At 37.3% G+C, this 13,660-nt stretch overlaps 1 protein-coding gene across 5 annotated transcripts; it reads left to right on the top strand.

Annotated features, from left to right (window-relative positions):
- Nucleotides 1–1,366: 1,366 nt before the first annotated feature.
- Nucleotides 1,367–13,039, top strand: LOC110895621 (RNA-binding KH domain-containing protein RCF3). Of its 5 annotated transcripts, none has more exons than XM_022142939.2 (6): nt 1,367–1,505; nt 9,190–9,774; nt 10,232–10,603; nt 11,186–11,446; nt 12,114–12,267; nt 12,808–13,039. In XM_022142939.2, the coding sequence occupies exons 2-5, from the start codon at nt 9,229–9,231 to the stop codon at nt 12,264–12,266; spliced, it is 1,332 nt and encodes a 443-aa protein (XP_021998631.1). In that variant the 5' UTR covers nt 1,367–1,505; nt 9,190–9,228; the 3' UTR covers nt 12,267; nt 12,808–13,039. The 5 variants fall into 5 exon arrangements, with proteins under 5 accessions (XP_021998631.1, XP_021998632.1, XP_021998630.1 ...); XM_022142940.2 differs by having other exon boundaries at nt 12,838–13,022; XM_022142938.2 differs by lacking the exon at nt 12,808–13,039 and having other exon boundaries at nt 12,114–12,399.
- Nucleotides 13,040–13,660: the final 621 nt, after the last annotated feature.

The raw sequence follows: 13,660 nt of genomic DNA, 5'->3' as shown, positions 1-13,660 counted from the left end.
TTACTAAAAAATCATTGTTTGGACGAGGTGTAAAAATTACACATGTGTATAAGTAACTTTTGGTCAATTTTTTTGTATGTATAATAAGCATTTGCTGGAACATGACACATGTAAAGTATGTATACACATATATATTCGAACCCCTAAAATTATACATCAGTGTATTAACCATATAATAATGAGTTATAATCATATTGTTTCTATTAAATGTAGAATTTAATAACTGGATATATGGTATAAAAGTGGTTAAGCAAATTATAAAATGACTAGATGTGTAAAAATTTTGTAAAAGAAAAATATGATGCTTGTCCAATCGATTGAAAGAAAAAGAAATTGTGAACTACATTTTTGTTTGAATAATGGATTTGAATTATTAATTATTGGATCAATAAATTGATTCACAAAAAATAGGGATCAGTTACCATTTTGGTTAATTAATATTAATAACTGCCATTTAAGTTTATATGTATAGTTACAATCCTACCCTTTTCATCTAAAAAGTAAATCAATGGCTATGATTAGTTCACTAGGTTCACAAACTAGGATGGTGTTCACTCTTGATCCTAACCCTATATATATATGTATATGTATGTATATATATATATATAATACACATACTTAATACAAAGATCACATAACTCGTTAAGATAAATTCACGAACTTTCATTTAGTTAATACATATACACACAATGCTAAACAAGGTGGTTGCTCGGGAAAACCTAGAGTGTCACAACATCTCTATCCTTAACATTAGTTCTATATTGAATGCACTATGTGACGTGTTAACAACCATTTTGAATTTCATTCTACCGTAGGTAGGTCTGTAACAAACCGAACGTTCAGCAAACCGTTTGGCGGGAAGTTCGTTCGTTTAATAAATAATTGAATATGAACCCGGAATTTTGTTCGATTAATTAAATAAACAAACATGAACACAAATCACGTTCGGTAATATGTTCGTTCACATCCATTCATGATCCTTTGTTTTGTTAAGTTTATATCCAATCAATAGAAACTTAATTATTTGAAACGGTATTTTGTAATAGTTATGTTTATGCTTGTTTCGGGATGATTATGTTTACGATAATTACATAAAGCACTTAACAAGATCATTCTGTCTAATGTTTAGGATTAAGAATGCTGATTTTTTTTAAATACGGTATATGTTCACGGACCGTTCAATCGTTTATAAACAACTTAAATTCCTTATTGAATAAACACAAACAAATAAACAAGGTTCCGTTCGGTTCGTAGGACCTTCACGCAAAACTTAAAAAAAAAAAAAAAAAAAAAAAAAAAAAAAAAAAAAAAACCTGGTCTATCGCTATATTTGAAGGGTACACAATGTAAAATAAGTAACGGCGCCCCTCTTTTGGTTCTCAAACCCTAAATACAAAAAAAAAAAAAAAAATCAAAATAGCAGAAACTGAAAACGACTGCTGCTACAGTAGCTCACACATATGGTGTGTGTGTTCATCTTCTTCATCCACTCACCTACACACACAGTAAGCATGTTCAACTCAATTTCACTTCAATTAAATTACTTCTATATTTCTATTCTACTTTTGTATTCAATTTCGTGCATTTAATCGATATATATGCTTGCAATTAGCTGTATCGAGAGTTGAGACGAATCGACGATTATGTAGCGAGTTTTGTTTGTGTAATCACGCACAGAAGAGCTTATCTGCTAGCGAATTTTAGAAGTTTTTCACTTTTATTTCTGAATTTGAACTGTCACTTTGTTAGGTAATAGAGAAATTGAGGTTATAACTTATATATGCTGTTCTTCTGTGAATGATGTGCATTTTGAACATTGAGATTTAAGTTAGTGATTGGAGTCTTCACTGATGAAGATTTTGTTGTTTGAGGCCTGTATTTTCAACATGTAGTGATTTGTGTTAGGATTCGTGTTGGTTTGGGGATTTTTCATAGGGATGTAAACGAATCGAACGTTCAGCGAACGGTTCGTGAACCGTTCGGCGGGAAGTTCGTTTATGTTTGTTCGTTTAATAAATGAACGAACATGAACAAGAAATTTCGTTTGATAAGTTAAATAAATGAACGTGAATAGAGGCTGCGTTTGTTCGTTTATGTTTGGTAATGTGTTCATTTATGTTCGTTCATTCAAAGGTGTTTTTATGTTATATTTTTATTTATGTTCCCTTGTGTTCGTTCATTGAAAGGTGTTTTTAAAATTTGAAACCATTGTTATACTATACGCCTCTGCTAACATCTCTCATTTGATCATTTCAATTCCAGTTTGTGTTAAAGCTTGACAAATTTCTTAGTTTTTGTGTTAACTGTGTTAAGTATTTTTTTTGGGTGTATTCTTCGTAATCTTTTCTTTCTGATGAAAATGCAGATTGTATTTTTAAATCAATATATAACCTTCGTTTGTGTTCATTTATGTTTGATTGCGTTCGTCTTTGTTCGGTAAGTGTTCATGAACATGAACATGTTCATTTCCTTACTGAACGAACACGAACAAGAAATCTTGTTCGGTAAGCGTTCGTGAACTGTTCATGAACATGTTCATTCCTTAATGAACAAACACCTTGTTCGTGTTCGTTTACAACTTTAATTTTTCATGAAGCATAAGGTTAACTATAGGCTTGTAAATGAACCAAACGTTCAGTGAATCATTTGTGAACAGTTTGACGGCAAGTTCGTTAATGTTCGTTAATACAATAAACGAACGAACATGAACAAACTTTTATTTTTCATTTAGTTGAAACCATGAACATAAACACATGTCTAAATTTGTTTATGTTCGTTCATTTGCTTTCATTTATTTGTTTGTTCAAGTTTGTTTGTTTACGTTCGTTATAAGATTCATATAAATTTGTTCGACCCATTACAAGTTAGTGTAGTTTTATGAAATCAAAATATCACTCATTACAATTTGGTCTAGTTATATTAATTTGTTAGGCTCAACACATTGTTATTCATAATTCATATATACTTTTAATTAGTGTTAGCTTAACGTTCATTTATCTATGTATAATATTGTGTGTTCGTTTACGTTCATAAACTATTCATTTATACTATTAACGAACAAACATAAATGGACACACCTTCATTTTCTTAACGAACGAACACAGATAAGAAAACTTGTTCATTTAATTGTTCGTGTTCAATTGTTTGTTCAATTAAAGTTAAACAAACAAACACAAACATGTTCCATCTGTGTTCATTCGGTTCGTTTACAAATTACAATCCTAGTTAACGATTTGTGAGATGTAAAGTACACCGAATCAATGCTTGAATTTGATGATTTTGAGTGAATAATTTTCTTCAGCATTCACTGTTGACATTTAAGTATTATGGTCAAATAAACCATTTACATTATCTGATTGTTATTTTAGACTTATGTATTTAGTCAAAAATAGGCCTGTAAACGAACCGAACGAACATGAACAGAGGCATGTTCGTGTTTGTTTATTTAACTGTAACCAAACATGAAGATATAATTGAACAAATTTTTTTGTTCATGTTCGTTCATTAAGAAAATGGGCATGTTCGTCTTCGTTTATGGCCGTTTAAAACATAAACAAATAGTTCACGAACGTAAACGAACACAAACAAACTTAAACGGACATAACTGAATAAACATAAACAAACACAAATGAACATAATTAATAAAAAACAATCAAACACATACCAGCATAAATTAACATCTATGAACACAAACAAACATGTCTTATACATCACAATTCATAAAAAAAACACATCTAAATTAGTAGTTTAAATGTACATGATTTAATGACATCGTTTTTTATATAAATTGGTGATCAATTACGATAAGTTCCATTGGAAACCCCATTTTTTATTATTAGAAGCTCAATTACTAATTGATTATATTTATATAAGTAGTTAGAAAGCTCCTTTTATGTTTATATTTATATAAATATTAAAAGTGCAGAAACTTTATTAATCTGAATGAATGATCATACATAGGAGAGGATCGTATATAAAGGATCCAAAGAATAAACAAACCCTAGCACTAAATAAGGAAAGAGATAAATCTGGAACAAATACAATATCTATCTCTAAATATATACATAACAATTATAAACTATATCCGTTAATAGCCCCCCGCAGTTTGATCGGTCATCGGACAAACGGTCAAACTGGACCTGAAAGAGTGAAAAAGCTGCCTCGAAAGGCCTTTAGTGAAGATATCAGCGTATTGGTAAGATGAGGGAACGTGCAGAACGCGAATATGACCAATGCGCACCTTTTCCCGAACAAAATGGATATCAATCTCAATATGCTTCGTTCTTTGATGCTGGACCGGGTTATCTGACATATAAATAGCGGACACGTTGTCACAATAAATAACCGAGGCCTGTTTCAATGGAACATGTAACTCAAGTAACAAGTTTCGAATCCATGTGGCTTCTGCGACAGCATTAGCAACCCCCTTATATTCAGCTTCTGCACTGGATCGTGAAACAGTGGGCTGTCGCTTAGAAGACCATGAAATAAGGTTATCTCCCAAGAAAACACAATAGCCACTTGTTGACCGCCTGGAGTCAGGACAACCACCCCAATCAGCATCAGAATACGCAGTTATTGAGTGCGTACCAGAGCGAACCATCCGAATCCCATAATCCAAGGTGCCTTGTAAGTAGCGCAAAATCCATTTCATGAAAGCATAATGGGAGTCGTGAGGTTCGTGCATAAATAAACAAACCTGTTGCACTGCGTAGGAGATATCTGGCCTGGTAAAAGTTAAGTACTGAAGCGCCCCTGCCAGACTTCGATAAAGAGTCGGGTCATGAAAGAGAGGCCCGTCAGTCGCACTTAATTTAGAAGAAAGATCAACAGGAGTTGCACAAGGCTTGCAGTCTGTCATTGAGGCACGTGCAATAATCTCTTTGGCGTATTGAGATTGATCCAAAAATAGACCCGTCGGTCGACGCGTAACCTTAATTCCCAAAAAATGGTGTAATTGACCCAAATCTGTCATAGCAAACTCACGTGAGAGTTTTTGAATGATATCATGGAGGAATGCATCTGAAGAGGCAGTCAGGACAATATCATCAACATATAAAAGGAGATATGCAACATTATGACCTTGGGTATAAACGAACAACGAGTTGTCGCATACACTGCTGCGAAAACCCTGTGAGAGAATATATGTAGCAAACCGGGTATACCAAGCCCGTGGTGCCTGTTTGAGGCCATAGAGAGACTTCTTCAACCTGCATACAAAACCTGGATAACGCTTGTCAATAAAACCCGAAGGTTGATGCATATATACAGTCTCATTTAAATGGCCATGTAAAAACGCATTCTTCACATCTAACTGATGAATCGGCCAAGATCTTGAGACTGCCAATGATAAAACAGTCCGGATAGTAGCCGGTTTAACAACCGGACTAAAAGTCTCCTCACAGTCAATACCCACAGTCTGTGATTTCCCATTAACGACCAACCGGGCTTTATATCTCTCTAAAGTTCCATCAGACTTAAATTTATGTCGAAACAGCCACATGCATCTAATAACCGGCTGATTCGTAGGCCGTGGAACTAATTCCCATGTCCCATTTTCTTGTAAGGCAGTAAACTCAGCTTGCATGGCACGCGACCAATTCGGGTCGGTTAGGGCCTGTGTATAAGAGGTGGGAATGGGTGAGATGGAAGGGGTGGGGGTGGAGTGGTGAATAGTTTTAAGGGTACCAGATTTGGAACGAGTGGTCATAGGGTGAGTCGATGGTGGTCGGGAAGACGGGGCAGACGGCTGAGCTGGAGCAGGTTGTGGTGATGTCGGCTGCTGTGGTGGGGGATGGGAAGGTGGTTTAGGCCGGCGGGAATAAGTAAACTGGTATGGGGTGGTTGTGGATGGTGGACGTGGCAAGGGTGGAGATGGTGGTGGAGGGGCCGTGGTGGGAGGATGGTGGATAAGGGTGGAGCGGTTGAAAGAAAAGCCAGGTGGCGGGTTTTCATCAAGGAAGTTATACGAGGGGATAGGTGTTGGTAATGAGAAGGGAAAAGTGTCCTCATCGAAGGTGACGTGGCGAGAGATGGTGACTTTGCCCGTGGTGGGGTCGAAGCAACGGTACCCGCGGAAATCCGGCGGATAGCCAAGAAAAATACACCGGATAGAGCGAGGGTGTAGTTTATGTGGTTGGGTAGCCGAAGTATTTGGATAGCAGGCGCACCCAAATACTCGTAGATGGTTATAGGTAGGATGTCGGAGGTAAAGAGCAAAGGTAGGTGTATAGAAGTTAAGGCGTGTGGTTGGAAGGATGTTGTGTAAATAGGCAGCCGTGTGCAGTGCTTCGACCCAAAAGGACGGTGGTAGGTGTGCATGGATTAAGAGAGAACGAATGATGTCATTAAGTCGACGTATCATTCGTTCCGCACGGCCATTCTGTGATGAAGTTTGTGGGCAGGAAAATCGAAATAGAAGGCCGTGTTGGGTAGCAAAGGTTTTGAAGGCGTTATTGTCAAACTCACCGCCTAAGTCACATTGAAAAGTTTTAATGTTTCTGTTAAACTGTGTGGCAATTAGTCGGTGAAACTTGACAAAGGTAGGAAAGGTTTCGGACTTGTATTTTAGAGGGTAAACCCAAATAAAATGCGAGTAATTATCGATTAAAACCATGTAATATTTATACCCAGATTTGCCGAGTACAGGTGATGTCCACAAATCACAATGAATAATGTCAAATGGGGCAAACGTAAAAGAAGAAGATGCATAAAATGGTAGACGTTTACTGTTTGATAATTGACACGAATGACAAAAAGTAGACTTTTTGGTCTTATTACATGGAAAATTGAAAGTACGAAAAAGAACATCTAAAACTTGAGCGCCGGGGTGACCAAGACGATCGTGCCATGGCCGAGATGTGGTAGTGAGAAAGCTTGCTTGGGCAGGTAGCTTGGGTTTTGTGATTGGATAGAGGTCCCCGGTGCTATTGTGGCGGGAAAGGAGGCGCCCAGTTCGAAGGTCCTTCAAAGAGAAACCAAAAGGGTCAAATTCAATCGAAACATGGTTATCACGAGTAAAACGACGCACAGAAATTAACTTTTTGATAATTTGTGGACAATGTAAAATGTTAGGTAGGACATAGGTGCGGTTGGGAAGGTACAGATAACCTGTTCCAGACCCTTGAATTGGTAAAGACGCGCCATTGCCAACTAAAAGTTTACTACAAACAGGAAAAGAGTCAGGGTGTTCAATCATGGGTGTTCAATCATACCTTGCTCATCTGTCGCATGACCGCCAGCTCCAGAATCCATGATAGTGTTAGGGTCATAGGTGAGATTCATTGAGGCCATAGCAGCTCCAATGTCAGATGGGCAAAGTGCATTGTACGCCGGCTGTTGCGGTGACCCGGAACCAGGTGGACCTTGCTGGTGCTGTCCGTAAGTATTTGGGCCTGCATGGGGCTGGTAATAAACAGTCTGAGGTGGACCAGGATGCTGAGGAGGTGTGGATGGGTATGCAGAATTTGGGGCTGCTGTGTAATGGGCTGTTGGTGGGCCAGAGGGCTGCTGATAAGGTGTAGCGGGCTGATATGAAGGTTGGGTTGGGTAGGGGCATGGTGGTGTGGACCACCAGGCCCATTGGGGATAAGAGGACTGTTGAGGGGCCCATGGTTGCTGATATTGCTGCTGTCCCTGTGAGCGGCCATAACCACGACCCCGACCGCCCCTATAGGAGCGGCCACGACCGCGGCCTCGACCGCCACGAGAGTACCCTGTGTGGTTAGGAGGTTGTTGGTTGGGTGTAGGGGAGTATGAGGGGTAAGGGTTCGTTGAATGTTGGTTATTGGGTGTTTGGTTTTGGGCCATTAAAACGGAGTTTGTAGATTTTTGGCGAGCCTCAAGACGTATTACCTCATCATTCAGCATATTCCTGGCTAAGTCCCATCCTGCATTATTAGCATTGATTAGAGACGCGGTCGTATCAAACTCGGCGGGAAGACCGCGTACAAGTTGGAGGACAAGCCGATCCTCAGTGATTGGGTGGTCCACATCTGCAAGTTGGTTAGCAAGGTCCTTCAACTGTTGACAATAATCATCCAGGGATTTGCAGGCAGAAAGTGTCAGGTTGCAAAATTTTGTTTCTAAGGCACCAGCACGAGCCTTCTTATTGCTCAAAAATTTCGTTTCTAATTTGACCCATGCAGTACGTGCAGTGGACTCGTTCTCCAGGACCGAAAGAAGGAGGTCATCAGATAGAGTGGCATAAATCCACTGAAGAACAAGGGCATCGAGTTCTTTCCAAGATGGATATTCCGGAGACTTGGGTTCGGGTGGGGGTGTCTCATCGATGTGATTGAGAACTTGATATGCCGTAGCATGTAACCGAAAAAGTTTTATCCAGGCACTGTATGTAACTTTCTTGCCATCCAAGGTTCGGATTTTGCTTTGTATATTGGTAACCGAGTAGGCGGGGTGTAGGTTGGATTTGATGGCAGATTGGGAGGAGTCTGGTTGAGCAGTTTTGCCATCGCCGTCCATGGTAGTGTTCGAGAACAGGGGATTGCGACGGCAGGGATTGAAAGAGATGTTGCAGGGTTATCAGCCGAAGCTGGGTAGGGAACCGAAAAAAAAGAAGCAACAGCGATTTGGTAGAGAGCCGAGGCTCTGATACCATAAAAGTGCAGAAACTTTATTAATCTGAATGAATGATCATACATAGGAGAGGATCGTATATAAAGGATCCAAAGAATAAACAAACCCTAGCACTAAATAAGGAAAGAGATAAATCTGGAACAAATACAATATCTATCTCTAAATATATACATAACAATTATAAACTATATCCGTTAATAAATATAACTACTTATGTATTTAATTAAAATTCAAACGAACAAACATAAACGAACGAAGGAACATAAATAAACGAACATAAACAGACGTTCATGAACATAAATGAACGAACAAAACGTGTGTTCATGTTTGTTCATTTATTTAATTGAACAAAAAAATTTGTTCATGTTCGTTCATTTATTTATATAAACAAACATAAACGAACTTCCCGCGGAACAGTTCCCGAATGTTCGGTTCATTTACCGGCCTAGTCAAAAAGCAAACTGAGATTGGTTGCAGCTAATAGTTTTCGTGAATCTAAATGTGCAATTATCAAACTTGAAGAATGTATATTGGTGGATGAATTTGTATTTAACTTTCTAATTCTCTTTATTTGGCTATTTGTTTTCTTTTAAGATTTACAACCAGAGTGACTCGCCATAGTATTTTCCGCTAATGGCTGACCAGAATATCGACTACGGAAAAAGATATAGCCATCAGCCTGATTACCCCGCTGAAGCAAAGGAATCACACGGTATCGGACCACAAGATACGGTGTATAGATACTTGTGCCCTAGTAGAAAAATCGGAAGTATAATCGGTAGGGGCGGTGAAATCGTGAAGCAACTGCGGTCAGAAACTAACGCAAAAATCAGAATTAGTGAAAACGTGCCCGGTTGTGAGGAACGAGTTGTCATTATCTATAGTTCAAGCGAACAAACTAACAGTTGTGGAGATACCGATGACCTTGTCTCACCCGCACAAGATGCTTTATTCAAGGTACACGATAGGGTTATAGCTGAAGAAGCGCCTGGTGATGAGTTTGATGACGTTCAACAAGTTGTTGTGCGGATGCTTGTGCCTTCCGATCAAATCGGATGTGTGATCGGCAAAGGTGGACAAGTTGTTCAAACTATACGTAATGAAACACACGCTCAAATACGTATTTTGAGTAGTGATTATCTGCCAAACTGTGCGTTGAGTTCTGATGAGCTTCTCCAGGTAATAAAATTTGGAAATGCCATTTCGTCCCTGAGGTTTGGTCAGTTTTGCGACTTTCATCCAAAGGTTTGTTTTTCCGCATCTGGAACCAAAAGGTTTGAAATCTTGCCATTTCCATCCGTCTCGTTAACTCCATCCATTTTTCTTTGTTAAGTCAGCGGAATTTCCGTCTTTTTTGCTAACTTAAAGGGCGACTTAGTCTTTTTCACTTTATGTAAATAGATCGAATACCCCTGACTTAACGGAGAAAAATGGATGGAGTTAACGAGCCGGATGAAAATGGCAAGATTTCAAACCCTTTGGATCTAGATGCGGAAAAACAACCCTTTGGTCGGAAGTCGCAAAACTAGCCAAACCTAAGGGACGAAAATGGCATTTTACTCTAAAATTTGGTTTGCAATACGTGTTGAAATTGATCTAATTGTGCTAAAAGCTTGAAACCTTTATTGTTTTTTAGATAAGCGGAGACCCTACAGTTGTTAGAAACGCTCTTTACCAACTGGCATCTCGCCTTCATGATAATCCGTCACGGTCCCAACATCTACTTTTGTCTTCTTCTAGTCTCCATAGAGCCAGTGGTGGCTACATGGGCCCGAACCCAGGCCCATTTTCTTTAATGGGCCCATACGCGGGTTACCGAAATGATTCAGGTGATGGGGTCAGGGAATTCTCGCTTCGTTTCGTTTGTCCTGCTGAAAATATCGGGGCGGTGATTGGGAAAGGTGGTGCGATTATCAAACAAATTAGACAAGAGTCGGGTGCGTTTGTTACGGTTCATAGCTCTGCGGCTGAAGGAGATGATTGTTTAATAACTGTATCTGCAAAAGAGGTATATAGTGCGATCCCGATTAGGGCTGCAAACGAACCGAACGAACATGAACAAGACCTTGTTCGTGTTCGTTTGTTAAGGAAATATATATGTTCACGAACTGTTCATGAACACTTACCGAACGAGATTTTGTGTTCGTGTTCGTTCGTTAAGGAAATGAGTGTGTTCGTGTTTGTTTGTGTTCGGTTTGTAACAAACACAAATGAAAACAAACGTACACAAATAAGCGATCATGAATAAAACATATAATACACTGATGCTTATTAGATATTTTATTCGTCGGACTTTTGAAGTATATAAATAAAATATAAAAAGTAAAAAACACTAATGAACTATTGAACACCTATGAACATGTTACCGAATGTTCACGAACATAAATGAACGAACGCGGCTTCTGTTCATGTTCAAACATTAACGAATTTTTTTTGTTCGTGTTTGTTCATTTATTAAAAGAACAAACACAAACAAACTTGTCGCCAAACGGTTTCGCTGAACGTTCAATTCATTTGCAGCCCTAATCCCGATTAACAATTTAGACATTTTTTTAATCAAATTAATATCATTGTGTTTATCTTTCTACAGTTGTTTGAAGATGCATCACCAACAATTGACGCAGCAATGCGTTTGCAACCTCGTTGCAGTGAGAAATTTGAAAAAGATTCCGGGGTTTTAATACTCACTACTCGTTTTTTGGTTCCAAGCTCGCGAATCGGATGTTTAATCGGTAAAGGTGGCTCGATTATTTCGGAAATGAGAAATTTAACAAGAGCAAATATCCGTATTTTAAATATTGAAAATGAAAATCTCCCCAAAGTTGCATCTGAAGATGAACAAATGGTTCAGGTACTTTAATTCCCTGTGGAAAACATTATATTTATTCTTTTCTATTACTAATATTATTATTATTTTGTATAATAATTTTACTTTTTATGGTAAAGGATCAAATAAAAATAAAATTAACGTACGAAACGTACGAATTGAAAGAAAAGTCAAAAAGTGGCGGTGGCAATCTGGTAATTATCAACAACTTCAAAATTACTCTATTAGAGTAATTTTGAGCATCTGTAGAGTAATTTTGAGAAATGTAAGGTAATTATCAAATTACTCTAGTAGAGTAATTTTGACTTCTGTAGAGTAATTTTGGAAAATGTCTTGTAGAGTAATTTTGTTAGCATTTAGTTATGGGGTTTAGCTTTATGGTTTAGTTTTTAGCTTTTAGTGGGGGTGGGGGGGTGGTTTAGGTTTTTTTAGGATTTTGGGGGGTGGGGGGGAGGGGGGTTAGTGTAATTTTGATAATTATCCTACAATTTTGATAATTACCCTACACGACCAAAATTACTCTACATGAACATTTACAAAATTACTCTACAGAAGCTCAAAATTACTCTACTAGAGTAATTTCGAAGTTGCTGACAATTACCAAAATGCCACCGCCACTTTTTTGACTTTTCTTTCAATTCGTACGTTTATTTTATTTTTACAGGAACTTAACTCTACTTTTTACTGCTAGATTACTGGAGAAATTAATGTTGCTAGTAATGCTCTTTTACAAGTAACGACACGCTTAAGAGCGAATGTGTTTGAGATGGACATGCCGGATATGTCGAGGCATGACAACCGCGATGGTAATTTCCGAGGAAGCGGGTCCCATGTAGTGAGTTAAGGTAATTTTAAGTTAGTAGGGGCGTGTTTGGCTTTGTGTTTCGAAAGTGATTATGTGAATTAAATAATTCACTAAACAATATCAACTATGATTAAGACATCTGTTCGAAAATATTAGTGTTTGGATTTGTTTATTGTGTTTGAAATTAGGTTAGTCAGAATGTCCGTATATTTTTTTTTTCATAAAATTTAAAATTAGTGTTTTCAGAAACTAAAGCGACTATTTTACCAAAAAAGAATTGACATTTGTTCTCATAGTTTCATGCTCAAACTTGTAAAATACTTGACGTGACCAATAACTTTACTGGCTTATTAGGCTGCACGGGGCGCCCCGTAAAATGCCTTTTAACGGTCGTGATGTGTTTACTGGCTTATTAGGCTGCACGGGGCGCCCCGTACGGTCGTGTTGTGTTTACTGGCTTATTAGGCTGCACGGGGCGCCCCCGTAAAATGCCTTTTAACGGTCGTGATGTGGTGAATATCGTGGTCGTGAGAAGGCTTGGGGTGTGGATTTGACTTTGATCTTTTATTTCATAAAATAGAAAATCATGCTGTGTGAATTGGATTGAAAGGTTTGCTTGAAGAAGGTTGAAAGGTTTACTTGAAGAAGGTTGGGCTATGTAGATTTGCAGGTTTGAAGAAGATAACTTGTATTTAAGTTATAGAATTTTTAGTCCTTTAAATTTCAATAACTAATGCCTTCTACTTTTAAAAGTAACATAACTAGTCCATCTTTATTTGTTTTACCTTTTTAATATTTTTTGTTTTCATTTTTTTTACCTTTTTCACATTTTGTTCAAAAAGTTTATAATTTGTTAAATTTTCTATGTTTATAACATTTAGTCTTTGATTTTTACATTTTACTCTCTAAAAGAATTATAACATTTCTATGTTGATAACATTTTTTTAATTTAGTTCTTTTGTACTTTTTTTTTATTTAGTTAGATTTTATGTAAAAAAAATGTTTTTAATTTAGTTTATATTTTATTTATAAAAAAGGTTTTAATGGTGTGATGTGTGTTGCAAAGTGAAACTATGATGGAATGTGATAAAATGAGGTATCAAGATTATGTGAGTGAGTGATGAATCTAATAAGGTGAAAGGTGCCACAATCAACCCTTAGAGTATTCAGATTCCTTCCACCATTTTTTACCCTATAAAAAAAGTAATTCGCTAAAGTAAGTTAGAAACCCATGTAATACAGGTGTAAATACTAGTTGAATAAATTATATATCAAATAGTTTTAAGAAAGAAGATGACTGAAATCTTTTCAAAAATTTTAAAATAAAAAATAGAATACGAAAGACTGAAATAAAAGAAACATGAAAAAATATTGAGCTTACAAAATCGTAACACATGACACAACCACAGTTATTTGTTTTGTATATAGCCTAG

This window comes from Helianthus annuus, chromosome 12, assembly GCF_002127325.2.
Source record: "Helianthus annuus cultivar XRQ/B chromosome 12, HanXRQr2.0-SUNRISE, whole genome shotgun sequence".
NCBI lineage: Eukaryota > Viridiplantae > Streptophyta > Magnoliopsida > Asterales > Asteraceae > Helianthus > Helianthus annuus.
Note: the sequence above shows the minus strand (reverse complement) of the source record. Positions and strands in the feature narration are given on the sequence as shown.

Excerpts from the sequence above, each read along its gene's own strand:
- LOC110895621 (XM_022142939.2), top strand. The coding sequence starts at position 9,229 with ATGGCTGACCAGAATATCGACTACGGAAAAAGATATAGCCATCAGCCT. Across the intron at positions 10,604-11,185 it reads TAACTGTATCTGCAAAAGAG|TTGTTTGAAGATGCATCACC; the intron begins GTATATAGTGCG and ends ATCTTTCTACAG. Across the intron at positions 11,447-12,113 it reads AAGATGAACAAATGGTTCAG|ATTACTGGAGAAATTAATGT; the intron begins GTACTTTAATTC and ends TTTTACTGCTAG.